This window comes from Trachinotus anak, unplaced genomic scaffold (assembly GCF_046630095.1).
Source record: "Trachinotus anak isolate AG129_WGS33_773 ecotype Australia unplaced genomic scaffold, CSIRO_AGI_Tana_v1 ptg000007l, whole genome shotgun sequence".
NCBI classification, from domain to species: Eukaryota; Metazoa; Chordata; class Actinopteri; order Carangiformes; family Carangidae; genus Trachinotus; species Trachinotus anak.
In genome coordinates this window covers 1528248-1548332 of record NW_027273858.1, presented here as the reverse complement: position 1 = coordinate 1548332, position 20085 = coordinate 1528248, and the positions used below count along the sequence as shown (strand labels likewise).

Sequence of the window (20085 nt, the reverse complement as noted above, 5' to 3'; positions counted from 1 at the left end):
GGGATTGGTATTTTTGCATTTTTGCTGTTGAGAGGTTCTTTTACAGTATTTCAACAAACAATCCATGAAACACATCACTGCACACCTGCATAACTGTGACACCCCTGTCACACTGAAGCACAACCTGGGAAAACAGTGGTTATGTGTTTACAGGTCTGTTCACAACTGACAAGGCTTTGCTTTGATGCTGAAGGGTGAACACCAAAGCTGTGGGTGTCATCTAACCCTGTTAACCAAATATTTGTTCTTCTAAATCACAACCACAAATGAACATGAATGTGGAATGTAACTTCTCACATTGTATTTTCATATGGCAAAATAAAAAGCATAAATGACTTAAAGACATGATGTCAAGCACAGCCTCACTATGCAGCAGAGTCTCTGCTGTGTCCACTTAATTAACGTGCAGTGTAAAAACGCTGCAACATCAATAAGGTAAAGTAGCAGCAAAAGAAGTGTAATTTAATAATTCATTAAAAATTATTGTAAAACAATACAGTCCTGATGATGTCACCATAAACATAATAATTTAGTGATCTCTCCTTTAGTGAAATTCTCTCCTTCACAGAGAGGAGATCTAACACATCTACAAATGTTTTGCTTGAAGAAAAAAGCTGGCTTCCTTTAAAGACAGTCTCCAAATTATCAGTGGTGTTTCTCTGATAATTTCCCTCCCTGCTGCCGACAATTTCTTCCCGACAGCAGGAATCGACCCTGCTGAAGTGTCCTCCATCAAGATATTTGCTTTGTCTCAATTTACATACTTCCATTAGTGCACTGACATGTAGTGTACTGTGTACAGCATGGTGCATGAATTTCGACAGGGTGGTATTGTCTCAAATCAAACACTGCCACTGTGCACTTACCAGAAATAACAAATGCAACATCTGACCGTGATTGTCAGCTGCAGTGGGAATTGTTGGGTCTGTATAAATGATATTATAAAGATTACGGTCTAGACCTGCTCTTTAGTGCCTTGAGGTAACTTCTATTGTGATCTGGCACTACATAAATACAAACCGACTTGACTTGCGAAATTTCCGCCAGCATCTTTGCGTACATGACTTAAAAATACTTTGCATACTTTGTATACATTCCTGTGTATGGCATCCTTTCCTGTGTATCATCCCGGCCACCATTTTCACAAGTCGGAAAATACGTTGATGGTTTTTTCCCTTCCACTAGATAGCAAAGATGCCAACCATTGAGGATAAAAGGTGTCCAGCATTTCACACATAACTTTTTGATCATTTCGAGTTCACCATGCAGGTTCTTAAAGTGCACTGCATGTTGCAATACTCTTCAATACAAACGCACTTATGCACTCAAAACAGAAGGTACTGCTCAGTGGTGTCTTGTCTTTGGTGGTGTACTAAAGAAACTACTTAACTTCCATCCTTTGCGCTCTCTATTTTAAGTGTTCAATACTCATGAAGACATCCAAAGACATCCACATCCACAAATAACTATCCTCTTAGGACAGCATTAGTATCATACAAAGTCATTTGTTACACAAAGCCACATTCACAAAGACCATAACAGAGTAAAATTGATCTTTTGTGCCTAGTAAGGACATATTCAATTCTTTTGATGATGTCCCACAACAAAGGCCTTTTACAAAACCCCCTAACAAGACTTCATTCTGTAAATCTCCGGCTATGCTCACCCTGAAGGCTCGTTCCAGTTTAGGATCGAAACCAGTCCAAACCTTTTCTTCCTCTCTCTTTACTTTTTCTGTCTGTTATTAACTTTCCATTTCCACACAATAATCAATTCCTTCACAAGATAAAATACACAAAATAAAATAAGGAACAAAGATATGAAGTCAAGGACAACCTGACTAAACAAGAAAATATACATTCCTTTATACATCACTTGAAATTTACGCATGTAAATCATTCAACATACTGAAAATATTTCTGTTTTGTCTTTTCAGATTCCAACCACTGAAATGCGAGCTCTTCACCAGACATCTTTCAGCTTGCTGGAAACTCTTTCTAATCTGAAGACATTCAGATCTCATCTTAGAGCATCTTGCATAAGTGATCTATTACATTCACCTCCTCACCAGTGTTCCCGTCTGGGTCTATCAGCAGCTTTGGGAACATCAATACCTCTGTTCAAGGAAATTAACAATATATCCCTGCAATGTATTACCCCAAACAACAAACTATTTTTAAAAAATCAGGTGTTTTAAGTCAGTGCTTGGACTCTTTCCACTCCTCAAATTGGCTTAAGTTCTATCTTCAAGTGTAAATACAGTACCTAAGAACAGTTAACCATCAAACAGAACCACAGCCAAAACATAGAAATAAGCACAACCAAGATAATAACTAAGAACAATGAGAAAACTGGGGTTCATTTCTCTGGATCAGCACCGATTCACAATGCTGAAGAAGGGCTGATTTGTAAAAAGATGAACAATGGTTCAGTTATTTGTAGATGGCTGGGACTTTAAAGATCAGATAGATGAGCAGCAAAACCATATCATCTGTAGGGAATGCCATAAACAAGTTGCATCCAAAAATGGAAATATTTCAAATCTTTTCCACTATTATAAGAGTGTGTTAAACTTCATGCTGCTGTTGCAACCATGGCCATGAAACCTTTGCTGCCTGAAAATATTGTGTAGTTGTGTATCTTTGTAGGTTGTTATTTATGCGAAGTTTACATTTTTTATTGCTATTGCTGTGCTGCTGCTGTGTGTTCTGTTAAGCTGGACAGAAAAATCTGTAATTGTACTCAATTAGTCTATTATTGTTCAAGATGACTGAATATATATATATATATATATATATATATATATATATATATATATATATATATATATATATATATATATATATATAGATAGATATAGCTGAACATTTAGCCCACTTTGTAGAAAATACCAAGATATATATGGTGCATCGCCGTTCAACCTAAAAATGCTGAGATATGATTTTTGGTCTATATCATTCAGCCCTATCTGACCCTCACAGAATATACATGGACCAGCCTGACAACTTCCTTTCACAGCAAAATTCCCTTGTGATACACTAACTTTACAACTTTTCTTCCCACCATCTTAAATCTTGTCTTTACCAACTAGAGCACCATGTCTGTGTCTGAGTCTCAGATTCTACATTTCTCACAAAACCTCCACTCACATATTAAATTAGGACCAAGCAAGTACGATTAACACACAATACATTAGGTCTAACCTCTGAGCTGTCCTTCTAGTAAATCATAAAAACACAATGTCTGAATGCATAAATTGTTTTTAGTGGTTTGTTATCAGTTTCCTGCTGAAAACTTCCTTCTCCATCAGAAATAACCTTTTCATTAACAAGGAAACAAAGTTTAATTCTAAAATAAGCTAATAAGAGGTGACACTTGTTGTGAAGAAACTAATCAAAATTATAATTACCACCTCACAGTATGTCTGCCACTCAGACTACTTTCAGATTACATCCCTATTTATCCACAGTCATATTAATATTAACCATTTGTGTGAAGTGTTGTCATAATTGCTGAGTCTTAAATAATGGCTAAAAAGTGTTTTGACCTTTGACAACCAAAGTGTAATAAGTTTGTCCTTGAGTCCAAGTGAACGTTGGTGCCAAATTTGAAGAGATTTCCTTGACGAGTTCTCGAGATATTGTGTTTGCACAGCCAAAATCATGTTTTGTAAGGTCACCGTGACCTTGACCCTTTGACCTTTAGCCACCAAAATCTAATCAGTTCATCCTTGAGTCCAGTTGGATGTTTTAACCAAATTTGAAGAAATTCCCTCAGGGTGTTACAGAAATATTACTTTCACAAGGCCACAACCACATTTTGTGAGGTCACGAGAGTGGGATGGACAGACAACCTGAAAACAATATGCCTCCGGCAGTCCGGCTGTGGCTGCGGACCCATAAAAATGAGATTTTTAAAAGGCCATTTGGTAATGTAAGGTCTTGACTGACAGCAGCTCAGTGTCCTGGAATATTTTCCATATGTTATATACACGGGTGTACTTTGCGCAATGATTTTAGGCCAGAATGTTGTTGTGTAAATGGAAATAATGAAATTTCTGCATGCCATTAAATGCTGAGAAATTAGGTTTCTGTAAGACCCTGACAGGTGGCTTACATTACTCACCTCTCAGTGCTTTTTCATATTCCCTTCAAAATTCTGTCTCAATTTTAACCCCGTGTATGAAGTCAGCGTGTGTTTCCTGAACAGGAACAGAGACAGAGAGACGGGAAGAAAAACAGAAGACAGATATACAGAAAGGCAGAGAGAGAGAGAGAGAGACCAATTGGTGGGAAGTGTACAGCCTGGCAGAGAGAAGTATACCTTAGAGTGCCAGACAGACAGACAGACAAATAGCAGGTATGACAGACTGACACAGACTGAGCACACACGAGCACGAGCACGAGCACGAGCACACACACACACACACACACACACTTATATATCCACTCCAGTGTAGACCATAATGTCATCAAGCCCTGTGCTTTGTGCTGTGCTTTCTCAGGCTTGTACTGCCATCTTGTGGGGACAGCAGTTGATTCATTCGGGTGTGTGTTTACTCAATCAATTGCTTCAACTGAGTGACTTACCACGAACCTACCACATCACAAAATGTCAGTGCTCTGTAATGTTTGAATCCTCTGAGTCGAAACCTAATAACCTTATGACATGTAAGAGCTGCAAAGTCTCTGCAACTAAAAAGGAAATTAGCTTGACTTCTTCTTCACCCCATGGTGGAAATGTGCTGTTTGTATGACCGGCACAAGATCCAGTTTCAGAACTACAATGCAATATTCAAATCTTGACAAACCATAAATAAAGCTACAGAGACGCCCAAGCCTATAAATCATATTCTCCACACATAAGGGAACATGCTTGTTTGGTATAAGAGCCAACAAAAATCATTATATTTTTTCAGTGCAAATGAAATGCAAAAATGACCATTCCAACTGAAATCATAACTCATATCACAATATCTGCCAAAATAATCAAAAAAAATTTTTTTTTTTTTTTTTTTTTTTTTGCATATTGTTCTAGTTTTTCTACTTTCATAGTATTTTTATAGCATCTAGACCTGTTTTATGATTAAAAAAGAGATGGAAATGAAAACTGAAAATGAAAATATGGATTTTTTAACTGCACACAAACAACAACAGTGAAAAGTTTTCATTATGTTATCATGTCAGATAAGCAGGAAAACAAGGTTAGAATAAATTATCTAAAATCAAGATCAAGTTAGATCATTGTTTAACTACATAAAAAGGCACCGTAACATGTAGAAAAACCCTAAACCTTATTATTTATAACTGGTCACTTATTCAGTCTGACAGACACACTGGTGAGTTTCCTGACATGGCATGCATGCTGGCAGGGTGGTGGGTACTGGTGTGTGCGTGTGTGTGTGCGCGTGTGTGTTAAAGGGTAGCAGCATGTGTGGACATGTTTCTCATTCCATCAGTGACTGCTCTCAGCTGTCCTCCTATCTGCCTCCCTGGCTCTGTCTGTCTCCCTTTCCCCTACTCTGTCCATCTGTTTTGTCTGTCTTCCTTTCCCCTTCGCTGTCTCACTTTATGCCTCTCAATGCCCTCTGCCGCTCTACCTCAGTGATACGATGCTGTGCTGGATGTGATGGAAATCTTGTGGGCTGACGGAAGGAGTTTTCGGGAGACAAAATGCAGATGCATTTATTGCAGGTTGCAGGTTTTGTTTGACTTTTGTCTTACTGAGGGACACTGCAAACTATCTGTCCCTGGGACTCTATGACACTGCATACCTTTCCTTGAATGTCTACCCCCCCGCAAATACTTATCATAGGCTTTGGTTGCTATGGTTACCGCTGATGGTCGGAGAACAGCTGCAAATTATCAGCCACGTTAGAAGTAAACAATACTGGTTTATGCTCCTTCTCGGCAACTGCTTTCTTCTAAGTAATGTTGCCGGGCATTTCCATCCCTGCACACAAGGTAACACAGTCCAGTCTGTTCTTGTTTGTGGTACCCCGGTGGTGGAACATGCTACTAAACGTTAACAGAGCAGGGGCATCCCTCTCTATCTTCAAGAATCTCTGGAAGACTCATCTCTTCAAAGAGTTCCTCCTCTGTAACACCTCCAACACCTCTCAATATAGCCAGGCAATCTTTTCATTATTTGGCTTCACAATCCCTAACAGCCGTAATCACGCTAAGCAGTCACACAACAGTAGTTATCAACTCACTAAATCAACCCAGGCTTTCCCAATCTAGCCATGAGCATGTTCTCATAAAAGAGGCGATGGTTGCAGCATATGACCAATCGCAAACATGGACAAGTTCAATGGCAGCAGAGTAGCATGTTTTACAAATGAAGAGCAAACTATCATATTAGATAAATACAAAGAAGTTAAACACGTAATCAAGGCTAAAAGCAACACAGTTTCAGCTGCCAAACGCAGGAAGGAAAAGAGAAAAATTGCAAACTGTGTGAACATGCAAGTTAATAGGCATATATCACTGTCCCATCATTAGGACACAAGTCGATCTGACTATAATCTCTGAGCTTTTCAGACACTTTTTTTTTTTTTTTTTTTTAAATTGAATTTTTATTATTCAGGTAAAGTGAGTCAGCTGTCTGCTGTGAAGCTCACCTGTTAGAGAACGTGACATTAATGATGTTTTTCACCAGCTGCGACCCTTCTGGTATTCATCAGAGTGTTAACTTTATGATGCGACCCGCCAGATCTGTGAATTAACCTGTGTTATGACAAGTTTTGCAGTGATGGTAAATATGATAATATGAGAAGACACACTCCATTGTAATCATTAGTCAGTGCTCAATTCAGTATGATAGTTTATCATAAAGGAAAAGTTATATATATAAAATCTTTTTCAAATTTGTTTGTCCCGAATATATTTTTGAACTTTCCCCAGGACAACAAGGCCCCATTATTTTCAAGCCCTGGTTTAAGTATAAGGCTTTAGTGCTTCAATCAGTCTCTGTTGTAGGATGATAACAGTATACAAAAGCACAATGAAATGGTTTTGGCATTGCTGCAGCCAACAGGAAAAAAATATTAAATTAAGAAGACAGGAGGGGGGCCTCCTACGCAGGTGTAGATTCCTGCTGAGTAGCTGGCCCTGTGCAATAATGAGGGTTGTCCCGTAATGGAAGGGGTGGAATGGGGTGTCTCATCAGACTGTGATGGAAGTGGCAGCTTCTAACAGGCCACATCGGCACAGGGTCAATGAGTTAATCTTAAACTACTGGGTTGCTAATAAAACATAATTATATATCAATTATTGTGAGAGTAAGTAACATGTATTTACTTACTCCAACTTGCCTCCAAAGTCATTCCCTCCAACAAGAATCTGTATCTCTCATATAAAAGATTGTCAGGGAAAGCCAAAGGGTTTTCTGGTCCCTGAGCACTCTTGCCCTCCTAAGAGACTCTGTCACAGTCCACACACTAAGCTCCACAGGATCTGCTTGCTTGCAATGCTTTCACAGTATATGAATTGATCTGTTATCTCGAACATAACTTGCTCCAGAGCAGGTTAGGTGTGCTGCATAAGTTACCATGGAAATGGGCATGGACACATACCCTGAAAACCCAGGTTTACAATGGTGGTTACCTTAGTAATACTAAATCCTGCTTGTAAAGACCTAATGATCAAGGAAAAATAGTTCAAGGAAGGAAAATTCCTTCACACTTGAGTCAAAGAAAAACCTCCACATGTATGAAAAATAATGATAGTGCTGATTTGTGTATTTTCAACACACTAACACACACACATACACACACACTCCCAGCTGTCCCTCGTGCCACGAACTGTGCTGAGAGGGTGGGATGTTGTTGGGTGGGGGAGGTGGACTGGAGTCTGCCATGAGAAACCAGAGCTCAGAGTTCACATACTGTCCAGTCCACATTTCCGCTAACCACTGTAACTCCAAAGTAACTGCTACAGCTTTACTGCATATGTCTGCTTCTGAGTAAAGTCTGTTAGGTTAGCTTATGACCTGCTAACTGGTTAACAACATATTATTAAACAGATGCTGTAGATTTAAGGGCGTTTTTTACAAAGGTCTGGTGGAGACATGAACCTTCCTAAGATCCAGATCTTGCTGGCGTGGATTCTCAGTGTATTTGCCGGTAAGTTTTCCTGTGTGTATGTGTGTATGTGTGAGCATGTGCGTGGGAGTCTTGATATTACAGCTTGCTTGTTTATGGTTTTGTACTTAGTGTTGCAGCACAAATCCATATTTAAGCTACCAAAGAGTGACTGATCTGTTTCAACAAATCAAAATTAGTTTCTTCAACTTTAACTATTCAGAAAACAACCTGCTACCTCATCCTTTCATGAAAGTCATACCTTGTCTATATTTTCAGCACTTCAAGATAAGTACTTTGTGCATTTTTCTCTGTGGTTTAAGTCCTGATCTCTCCACACACTAATCAAGTGCATGAAGTGGCCAAGCACAGAAACAGGAGACGGTTTCCTGACACATGGCCTGGTAACCAAAAAAACACTACAATACACACTCACATAAGAATCATAATACTTATCTCGAATGGTTCTTAACTGTGTACAATACAATCACAGTTACTATATACAACTAACAGGAATCAATATGGTATCCAGCCTGTTGGTGTAGGTGCAAAGCACTTCTACAAATGAATGTGTTTTAGCATTTGTCCTTCAGGTACTCTGAAAGAGGTACCTCAGCATTATTAGCATTCCTCACTGCATTTATATTTAAGGCATTTACTGTAGCTAATGTGGTCCTCAAGAGTGATTTATAGCCAGTGAGCAGGTATGGATTAGTGTCTTTGTTCAAGGACACTTGGACAGGACACATGCTTGTTGATGCACAAACTGTCCCTTGAGAGATTTAAACCTATGCCCTTTCTAATACTGAACAGTCCAAGACCCAAGTCTATCCTGCTTCTCCTACATGTAGAGCACTTTAAAGATTTGTAATTCATCCATATTTCTATGTTTGATAAACATTCTTTTTAACAACTTTTTATATCATTTAGACAAATGTTTTGCTCATTAAGTGTATGGTCTATTTATCCTCATCCACTGAACCCTTCACATTAATACACTATACACTAATTAAATGCTTATACCCATGTATTTCACAGACTCTACAGTGAAAGAAAGACAGTAATTATAACATAATGTGACCAGTTCTTCTGTTAAGCAGCGAAAGGCAAATGAAGAGACCGTGGCTTCAATTACTGAAAACATCTACTTAACATGAAATTACATGATGCACTCATACCTGTGGTAAAAAAGTCAGGGTTCTGACAGAATCCCAAAGAGAACATACGACTAACTGTGACAGAAATTAGGCAGAAGGAACAAGAGCAGGAAATTTTCCCAGTGTCCTCTATGCTGATCACAAGAAAAGGCTTAAATGCAGCTCATTATATAGAGTTGGAATGAACAGAATGAATTCACCCTGACACAGTATCATCCAGTTAAACCTGAGTAGTTTAGTCAGTGCTTTATAAATTAATTGTTTGAAACATTAAATCATAACTGCCAATTTTTTTTTCATTTAAATGGTGCATTCATCATGGTCACATGCTTGATTTTAGATTTTCATGCACTGAAACAGTGTTTATCTTTTAGTCCTGTCAATATTAAGCATTCAATGTCTGCACCACAGAGATTACCAATCTATTAATTTCAAGGGGAATTAATTTTTTTATCCTTTCTAATTCAGTGATCTGAGTACTGGCACATTTTAAGAAACACAGTGGTGACAAATTGATGTGATGGCGAGGTACAAGCAGTGTGTCAGGATGAATGGATGCAGCCTGTTAGCTACTAGTTAGACATTATCTGCATCACTGCAAATGTGCAATAAAAATGGTGCTCAGTAAATCAGTTGAAGGGTTTTACTCCCGCATACCATGAATTCACTTTGAAAAATATTTACAAGCTGAAGCTTGTATGTCAGTATATCAAACAGATTATTCCAGCCTGGAAACATGATTGTTTTGTCTCAGGTTAAATAAATCAAGATCCTCAGATGACGTAACTTTACAAGTAAGCCATACTGTGACCTGTCATACGACTCTTTCATAAGCATAAGGGCCATATTTAGTAATTGCTTGGTATCTTATTTTCAAATGAACATCTTCAATTCTTTACTTGTATGTTACTCATGTGGTCAGGTAAGCTGACCTTGCCATTTGTGAAAACACATCTGTTTAACAAGGGTAAACGTCATTAAGATTGCAGTCCAAAATTGACTTTAGACGTTTGCACCAGTGCAGAATGCAGGACAACTGGCTGGAGGTGCTGCATCAGAAGGAACCTGAACAATACACTTGGAACACTTTCTCTACCTCTCTCCACAAGGCTACGAGCCCCTTCTGCTGTTGCAGCATCACAATGTTTCACAAACAAGAAATAATAAATGGCTGCTAAGAAAAGGTGCTATACGTGATGACTGAATTCTCAAAAGTAACAAATTTGCGATCTTAATAAAGACACATCAGGACTCATATACTGGCTTACTACTTTGCACAGGTGTTTGACTATTATGCAGTATAAACAAATTTCATAGAGAATAAGGAAGAGGACATTTTTTTTCACTGACAACAGCCTTAATGGACAAGAAAGCACTGCCTTTGCCAGCAGAGATAGTTTGTGTTTTGAGTAAGATATGTGGCTGTCATCATAGATAGATACAATGCAATGACTCAAGTGAAACTAGCTATCTATAGCCAACCATACCCATTCAGCCACATTTGACTGAATGCAATAATTCATGTCCATCCTCGGGAAGCAGACAAGTTGAAAGTAAGTGGATACCTCCTTTAAAGCCCTGCTCAGATGTACTGTAACAGTATCACTGATTCACTTTGCTCAACAGTACTTTCCCACCCGGCCATGTGACTCAAAGGCATCTTGGTCAAAAGTTTGCTACGTGTCTATTTCATTATGGAGTCAAATGCAACTTGAAATAATCTCCTGCCCACACTTTTCAGCTAGAAAGTGGCAGAAAATGGACAGAGTGGCAGTGGCATTTCAGTACCATGGGGAGCTGAGAGTGGGCAATGATTGACAGCTCCAAGTGGCTCCTCTGTCCCGCCTCCCTTCTATTTTTGTATGTGGCCAGATCAAAGCATGCTAGCAGGACAACAGACAGGGAGCAGGCAGCCAGGGACACACAGAGATAATGTGAGACATCCAGGGAAATAAACGTTAACATCTGTACACAACAACACTACACTCCTCATCATAAACTTTGAGAAAGATCCTAAACCCAAAAACAAACTGCCTCTGTGTGTGTGTGTGTGTGTGTGTCTCCTCTGCTCTTGCTGGCTAAATGAAACAAGATCCTCATCTGCTCAGGTCAGGCTGAGTGTTGGTCACCAGCAGATTCCAGAAATAACATGCAAAGGATGTAACCTGGGTCACAACCTGGCAAGTGGCACTATGCTAATCTGCTGCATCATATTTTAACAAATTACACAAGGTGTGTTATTACATGAACAAAGGTAATGCAATAGTATACTTGCAGTATGAAATATATACTACTACAGTAAGGGCGTCTATACTTGGGCGAGAAAAAGAAACATCTAAGTCAAGTAATTAATAAACCATTTAATGTGTTATTTTGTCTATCATTGAGGCTATCCAAAAATGTAGGCATAGCATAATTTACAGAGAGATAAAGGCATGGCTTTTGTAAGTCTGTTAGCTGGAAACACAATTTGTGTGAAGAGGTGTTAAATGTTAACTATTCTGAACTCTAACTGATCCAGACTTAATGCCAAGTGGACTGGTAAAGGCTAGTTTTCCTAAACACCCTCTTAGCACTCAGATTAGGTTCGCTCCAAGGACTTATACAAAAACAGACTTGATCGCAGTGCTTAGACAGTTCATAGGACGTTCAATGCAGAGGCTTTTCACCATTATGGAATGTCAGTCATTTAACTGTTGTTGCTGCTGATCTGTCTGCATATGTCTGTCCCTGCCCCTCTCTCATCTGACAAGTCCGGCCTCTTCCTGTCTTTCTTTCTTCCCATTCCTATTCTCTCGCTCTCTCCATCTCTCTCAGTCACAGTGAATGGTTTCAGGTTGCTGGTTGTAAGCCAGGGAAATGTTTGGTGTGTGAATCACAGTTAAATACAATCTGTTGGCTTTCCTGCCGCTTCAGCTGTGATTTCAGTTCCGGTGCGAAAACATTTGTGGGGACACTGGCGTCAGCTGGATATGGAAACATAATCATACTCACTGTGTACCTCTGCCCAAAGTCAGCCCAAAATAACATTTGTGTGTTATCAGTGTTTGTGTGTAGCATGAATATGTTTATTGAAATTAGTTTCAAGTTACACTACTTCCATGGGCGCCAAGTCAGTATTGTCCTGTCCTTGTCGATCAGTCTGACTGATCTTCAACATCATTGTGATATACATAAAGTAAAGACTGTAATAAAAAAAGACTGACTGCCTGACTGAATTTTGTGCGTGTCTGTGTGTCCTAGGTCCAGTTTTGTGCTCAGAAGATGAGACTCGTCTGGTGAAAACCCTGTTTACTGGTTACAACAAGGTGGTTCGTCCCGTGAACCACTTCAGTGAAGCCGTGGTTGTCACAGTGGGACTACAGTTAATACAGCTCATCAGTGTGGTAAGTGAGAGGGGAAAAAGCAAAGCAATAAAAAAGGAAGTTGATTACTTAATTTAAGTAGCATGACATAATGCTCCCTATATTTTCACTTGAGCCTTTCAGGCTTCCTCCAAATATTTATTTTGTTTTTACTGTAACTTAGCAGGTCTTTCTTCCCCCCTTTGTCTCCCTTTTTAGAAATACACTGATATTGCTAAGTCTACTTTTAGGTGGACTTATAAGCTTTATACTCCAGTATTTGGTACATGGATATTACAATTTCTTTTTTTTCTTTGAACCACTCTTCCCTTACTGTGTAGCTTATTTTTACTTAAGTAGTTTTCATAAACAGTATAAAGAGCAAAAACTGATGCTTAGCAAAATACTGCAGTAGTTTCAAGTCTTGAGAAACTACACCTTAAAAAAAGCAATTAGTCATAATTTACTAACTTGAAAAATGTTCTCATTGTATTACACAGACAAAAAAACAGGGTATGTAGTCAATACAGCAATAGACAAGAAATTCAGCACTGTAAAAGGGGCCCTCCATACCACGCTGAGCCAGACACTATTTTTAAGATTATTATAGCATGATTAGGAAACTTAAGCGATCCTAAGGTAAAGCCATGCTGCCAACAAGTCTTAAGTGAGATATGAGATTCGATATGGGATATCAAATACATAGCAAGCACATCAGAGTATAAGCAAACAGTCCCACTGATAAGAGGAAAGTCACAGCAACTGACAGATCACAAAAAAAGTAAAGCTATCCCACTGTCCTTGGCACTGAAACAAACAAAGCAGGTCTGAGAACCTTGTCAGGATGACATTTAGCCACTGACCAAGCGGTGTGAAATAACAACAGAAAATATTCTGTAACACCTCCAGCATCAACCAATCTGCAACAAATCCAAGAAACAAGGTTCACTTCAATGGCCGTGTCACATACAGATAAATGTGTGGGTAGTTCAGGAACACTGTAAAGGCAAAGGCCACTCTCCCTGACCTCCACTTCACAGGCTAAACTCACAACAAGAAAACTGGTTCAGTGATGGCACGGCGGGCCACACAACACGAGCAGGAAAAATAAAAAGATAAAGATGCTCTTACTGTTGTAGCTCTGCCTCCTCGCCTCTGGCTAGCTTAACCAGGCAGCAAAGGTGATGACCAGGGCTTCTTGACAAATCCATCGACGACACTTATTACTCCTTCTTAAAAGCTGCTGAAAAGCTCTTCTTCTCTGCTCTCAATATTCAGCTCCCCCATGGACTGTTGCTAGTGGAAAACAATATACTATCATTAGCAAAACCAATCAATCTTGCTAACATTAAAGTTAGCATTAACTTCAACTGCAGCAAAGTTCCCGACAGAGGCTCAACAAACCTTCCATGTTCCTGGTTTGAGGTCTGGTCCGTTGTCTCCTACTCCAAAAACCTGTCTTTACTTTGTGTGGAAAACGTTTTCAGCTCGTTTATTTTAATTTTACATCAATGGGAGACAGTTTTCTGTCCTCTGTGGCAATGAAGCGGAAGTAGAGGTCGTTAACGACTAACGGTAAATTCGCGTCTGACCTCTTGACCTTTAATATCTGAATTGAAAGTCTGTGATTTTACTTTGGATTTTATCAAATTATTTTTTATTTCTGTTACTCCTAAAATTAATACAATGACACAGAAATATCACACACGACAAATTTTATTTTGTCATTAAATCAATTTTTTTTTTAAATCTTCTTCTTCTTCTTCTTCTTCTTCTTCTGCTTCTTCTTCTTCTTCTTCTTCTTCTTCTTCTTCTTCTTCTTCTTCTTCTTCTCTCAGGATGAAGTTAATCAGATTGTGACCAGCAATGTCCGGCTCAGACAGGTAAATGTTGAACAGCAGTGGAAGAAATACTAAATATCTTTTGCTTAAGTGAACTTTTAGCATCTTATACTGTCGGGTTGTGTAGTCTATAATAATGTAGGCCTATATTTTATAAACTGACCATGTTTGTCTGAAGAGCAGCTGTCAAACAAATGTAGTAGAGTGAAATGTTCACTTTGAAGTGGTGGAGAAGTGTAAAGTAGCTGATAGTCAAGGATTTTTACAAGAATTATCATTTTATTGGGTTTGTTACATTGCACATTGTTAAATTTAACCGCAGGTGGAGATTATAGGATGTTAGAAAGACAATTTCTTTCGATTTGAGTCATTAATCTGCTGTACAATTTCTATGTTTAGCTCCAGTTGCCACTGAATGTTAGCCCTACTGCTATCACATGTTTAAATTCTTTAGTTACCATTTAAATTTATCACAAATTAATTCACAAATTAGTGATAAATAAGATTTTTGCTTTGCTGTGTACTGTTCGTACTGTACATGACAACTTGTATGTAATGCCCAGGTTTGAATTAAACAACTTCACTGTTCTTTATCAGATTAGACCAAATTATCTAAAGTTTTCCAATTTGCACCCTAGCAATGGGAAGATGTGAACTTGAAGTGGAATCCAGATGACTACGGAGGCATCAGAAAGATCAGAGTCCCTTCAACCGACATATGGAAGCCTGACCTGGTGCTATACAACAAGTAAACACACATTCCCTGTCTTTTTGATATATATTCAAACACACACCTGTATTTAGCATCCCTCGAACATCTGCTCGACTCTTCTTCTCCTCTTCTTCTCCTCTGCAGTGCCGACGGTGACTTTGCCATCATCCATGAAACTAAAGTCCTGCTGGAGCACACTGGGATGATAACATGGAACCCTCCGGCCATCTTTAAGAGTTACTGCGAGATTATTGTCCTCCATTTCCCATTCGACCTGCAGAACTGTAGCATGAAACTGGGAACCTGGACATATGATGGTCTGCTAGTCGTCATCAACCCAGTAAGTGTAACTTATATATTTTTGGGGTTATTGTAACAGATTAGCACAAGCAGTTGGGATAAACAAGTGTATGCTGTTTTTAATATACTACAAGTTAAGTAACTCTCCACCTTGAAAATAATTAACTTAATCATCCTCATCACTCCAGTTATATTACAATAACAAAATGGTATGAGATCATAAATTTTAACCAATTTAAAGACAACATTTCTCAAGAATACAAGAAAATTGCATGCAGGTTTTGTAAAATTAATTATGTAAAAATTCATAATTACTAATAATTAAAAAGCAGAATGTAACATGTACCCTCCAAATCCAAATGGCCTTAGCATTATACCCTGTTCTATTGTAGTACATTACCTTTTCCTCCTCTGTCTTTTAGGACAGCGATCGGCCAGACCTCAGTAACTTCATGGAGTCGGGAGAGTGGGTGTTAAAGGACTACAGGGGCTGGAAACATTGGGTTTACTACACCTGCTGTCCCGACACACCATACCTGGACATCACCTATCATTTTCTGATGCTGCGGCTGCCTCTTTACTTTATCGTCAACGTCATCATTCCCTGTATGCTGTTTTCTTTTCTCACCGCACTGGTCTTCTACCTGCCCACTGATTCCGGTGCGTAGATCCTGGTGACTTTTGGAGTGCGTAGAAACTTGCTCAGAATTCAGTAACCATGCCCCAGTTTTCCAAGTTGGTACAAGTATCCCATTTCAAATGTACTTTCTTATATGTGGCACACATCAGATATATATCTTGAATATGGAAACTGTGAAAAAACACATGAAGTTAAATATATTCACTTCTATTTCATATGTGGAAAATCCACTAAATCCAGTAGGATTTGGTTACTACTGTTAAGAATTGGACCCGGAAGCAGACACAGGCAAGTTACACAGATTAAGGTATTTTAATGTCAAAAGGGGCAAGCAAAAGGGGAAGCTGGTGGCTGGTAGAGGGGGTGGAGCAGGGAATGGTGGAGACTGGCTGGAGATGAAGGCACAAGGAGGTACATGTTAGAAGAAGAGCTCAAGGTGAACAACTGATAAACACAAGAAAATTCTACTCTAGAGACCAGAGCAGCTGAGAGTGTAGCCCCTGCTCAGTGGACTGAACAACCTGGCAGTGAGTCGAGGGTAGTCCGGGTTCTTGAGCTGGAGCATGATGAGGAGATTAGTCTCAGGTGTGGAGTGATGCCAGGAGTGAGAAGCCACGCCCACACACTTACACAGAGACAGACGGGGAGGAGGAGACACAAAGGAGGACAAGGAAACGAACAGAAACACAAGGGAGAAAAACTAGGGTTGCCGCAGAGCTGTAACACTTGTCGCAGTGACTTTCATTTCAACTAACAGATTGGAATTCTTCAGTTTTTTGCTTGGAGTACACGAACTTTTTCATTCTCAGGTGTGATTCTGTAACACTAGAAAACACTGAAACGGTTACTCAATATTGTTGATCCAGTACTGATCAGCTTTTTGAAATATGTGAACCTGTCTAAACATTACACCATTTTAGTAACAGTCAAAGTACAGCTCAAACTGCAAGATGCAATAATAATCAGAAAAAAATCTGTTCACTGCCAAACATTACAGTAAATGCCAATACAGTAAATAGTTTATTTATGTACACATTTGGTACATGTGTACTTATTTAGGTAATAAGTCTTTAAATTCATGTATAGGCAGAAATTTGAAGCTAAGGATCAATACCAGGGGTGTAAAAGTGGCCTGTTTGTCTTTGTGTGTCCATCTCTGTCTGTAGGTGAGAAGATGACTCTGTCCATCTCTGTGCTGCTGTCTCTCACTGTCTTCCTGCTGGTTATTGTGGAGCTGATCCCGTCCACCTCCAGTGCGGTTCCTCTCATAGGGAAATACATGCTCTTCACCATGGTGTTTGTCATCGCCTCCATCATCATCACCGTCATCGTCATTAACACGCATCACCGCTCGCCCAGCACGCACACCATGCCCGCGTGGATCCGCAAGGTTCATGTCAATATCACCTCTGTAATTATAATTTGTCCATGTGACTGATTTTGAAAAAGAAATGTGATCAGTACCTGTGTCCGCCTGTCTCAGGTCTTCATTGAAACCATTCCCAACATGATGTTCTTCTCAACAATGAAGCGCCCCAGTCAGGAAATCCGACAGAAGAGACTGTTCCCTACTGACATGGACATCTCAGACATCTCAGGCAAGACTGCAGCCATATGACAGATCCATGCTAACATTTACAGAAAGCCTGTAGACATGTTAGTGTAACAGGCAGGTGTGTCTGTGGAAAGTTTTAGATAATACCAACTGACCTCAGATGTGAAGAAATACTGATTGAAACAGGAAACTTCTGCACAGGAAAGACAGTGTCTGAAACTGTTGAGGATGTTGTATCTCTCTGTGTGCCCCCACAACTACAACCTATCCCTGCTTTTTCCTCTGCAGGTAACCCCACCCCAACAAGTGTCACCTACCAGTCTCCCATCGCTAAAAACCCTGATGTCCGCAGCGCCATCGAAGGGGTGAAGTACATCGCTGAAACCATGAAATCAGATGAGGAATCCAACAATGTAAGCCAGCGCCTTTTTGAATGATGGAGTGAAAAACTCCAAGGTCAAAAGTCCTCAAACATGACTTTCTCTCTTCCTCATCTCATCTCATCCCAGGCGGCAGAGGAGTGGAAGTTCGTTGCCATGGTTCTGGACCATATCCTGCTCTGTGTGTTCATGGCCGTGTGCATCATCGGGACGCTCGCCGTCTTTGCGGGGAGACTCATCGAACTCAACATGCTGTAGGGGCTCAACCCCTGAAGGAGTATGTGTGTTATCAGAATCCATATCACACTTGGAGATGCATGAGAACACTTTTCCATCAGTCAACTGCTTCGAGTTGTGTTTGTTCTCCTCCTCCCGCCGCCTCTCAGACACAGACAGACACACTTTGAGTTGATTTTTAAATGCTGTTAGGTTCAGTCACTTGTGTCACCTCCAAAGGGTTTGTGTATTTACTGAAACTGAGGAGACGGCAGCTGAGTCCGGTGATCTAGATGGGTCATACTTGAATCTATTGTCACTCACAATTTGTCTATTGTTTTTGACGTTTTTCTACAGTGTTTTATTGCTGCCATCACTCTGGTGGGCTCTATGAGTGTAACTTAATACTCTTATGAAAAAGCCATAACAGTAATAATGCATTTGTTTTGTTTTTTTGGCAGCTTGATTTAAGGTCTGTGTTGGAGGATCTTCTTAAATGTTAAAACAGAAAAAAAAACTTTAACACAATTATGTTTTCATGTCCACTATGCTGAGGACTTAACTGAGAATGGATACTGTATCATTAGCAAAAACATGTACTTTCTATAGACAATTTGAGTGAGTAGAGAATTTGAACCCTGTGTCCATCTCATTACGGTGGGTCGGGCAAGGGCTTCTGTCCACGCAGAAACCTGGATGTTACAGGAAGCAGAAGAGGAGTTTAGCTTGTTCAAGGCTGAACGTCTTCTAAGGCTGATGACATTGTCTTGGCCTTTGAGTGCAGACAAGATTATTTCCCGCCTGGAAGTTTTATTGTTTTATTTTGCCTGACACTCAAAAAAATGTCTCATTTATATTTATGTGTTAAGGTTGTGAATTTCAGATCACAAGTGTTGATTCGGAAATAGAAAACTGCTTCAAATATTCATGGGTTAGTGGCAACATTTGCTTTGTCACTGATGCATGTAAATTCCTCTGTACTCTGTTATACGTTTTGTTTAAGGCTCATTTGTTTGTTCGTTTTTTTATAAAGTATTTGATTTTTAACCATATTGAAAAACTGAGGTTAAAAATCAGTTTGATCTGCATATTTTTCAGTGAATATCTGTAAAAGCTAAAGACAACAGACCTTGTGTCTGCTGCAGGTGGAGGCACTGGTGACTTGCCATCAAACTGAGTTTGTTTGAGAAACAGCCATCTCTAAGCTGATGTGCTGCTCATCTGAATAGCAGCATAGGTCACCTGACCTTTCTCTGCTGCTAACACTCAGTTTTGGTAAATTTAGAATCACTTTATGTGCATGGACATCTTCAACCAGTGACCACCGGATATCAAAATGATCATTTGAATTAATTAGGTCAAGCAGTAGTTTCTCATTTTGGGGTTATTGGATTAAAGCTGGTGAGAATTGTGTTTTGTACAGCTTTATTAGTACCACTGAAAATACAACAAACAGTAACATAACAGAGGAAGATTGTGTGTGTGAAAAATTCCATGAAATTGAAACTTGTCTTTCACTGCTGCAGTGTTGCTGCCTGTGTTTACAGTGACCAGCTGAAGGCAACTTGATTTATTTTGCAGCTGTGGTTTCTTATGACAAGAGACAAGACCACCACCTTCAGTTTAATTATACAGTGAAGTTCTGTAAAGTCATATTGCACTGATCATTTGTTGTGGTTTTTTATATTTGTAGATGTGTAGATGTGGAATAGAGTGAAAAATAAAAGTCATTATTCATTTAGTTTATGCCATTATAACTTCCTTTATTATTGTATTATAATGGGTTTGTTATGCAGAGCTCAGACCTCACTGACATAACATTTAGTCTTACCTTTTTACAGAACTATCTTATCACGT

The 20085-nt window shown here is 39.3% G+C and overlaps 1 protein-coding gene and 1 long non-coding RNA gene across 5 annotated transcripts in view; one reads left to right on the top strand and one right to left on the bottom strand.

The window, feature by feature from the left end:
- Positions 1–14159, bottom strand: part of LOC139622533 (uncharacterized) — a 118661-nt gene extending 104502 nt beyond the window's left edge. For all 4 annotated transcript variants that reach the window (XR_011691296.1, XR_011691297.1, XR_011691298.1 and 1 more), the window contains exons 1-2: positions 13989–14159; positions 13716–13880 (exon numbers count right to left, since the gene is read on the bottom strand). This is a non-coding gene — a long non-coding RNA (uncharacterized lncRNA). The remainder of the gene's footprint in view (positions 1–13715; positions 13881–13988) is intronic.
- Positions 2856–19969, top strand: chrna1 (cholinergic receptor, nicotinic, alpha 1 (muscle)). Its single transcript, XM_071479892.1, has 10 exons — positions 2856–8125; positions 12484–12626; positions 14423–14467; positions 15064–15173; positions 15282–15477; positions 15860–16097; positions 17244–17467; positions 17561–17675; positions 17921–18045; positions 18142–19969. Exons 1-10 carry the CDS (start codon positions 8071–8073, stop codon positions 18268–18270), a joined length of 1380 nt encoding a protein of 459 aa, XP_071335993.1. The 5' UTR covers positions 2856–8070; the 3' UTR covers positions 18271–19969.
- The last annotated feature ends 116 nt before the right edge of the window (positions 19970–20085 follow it).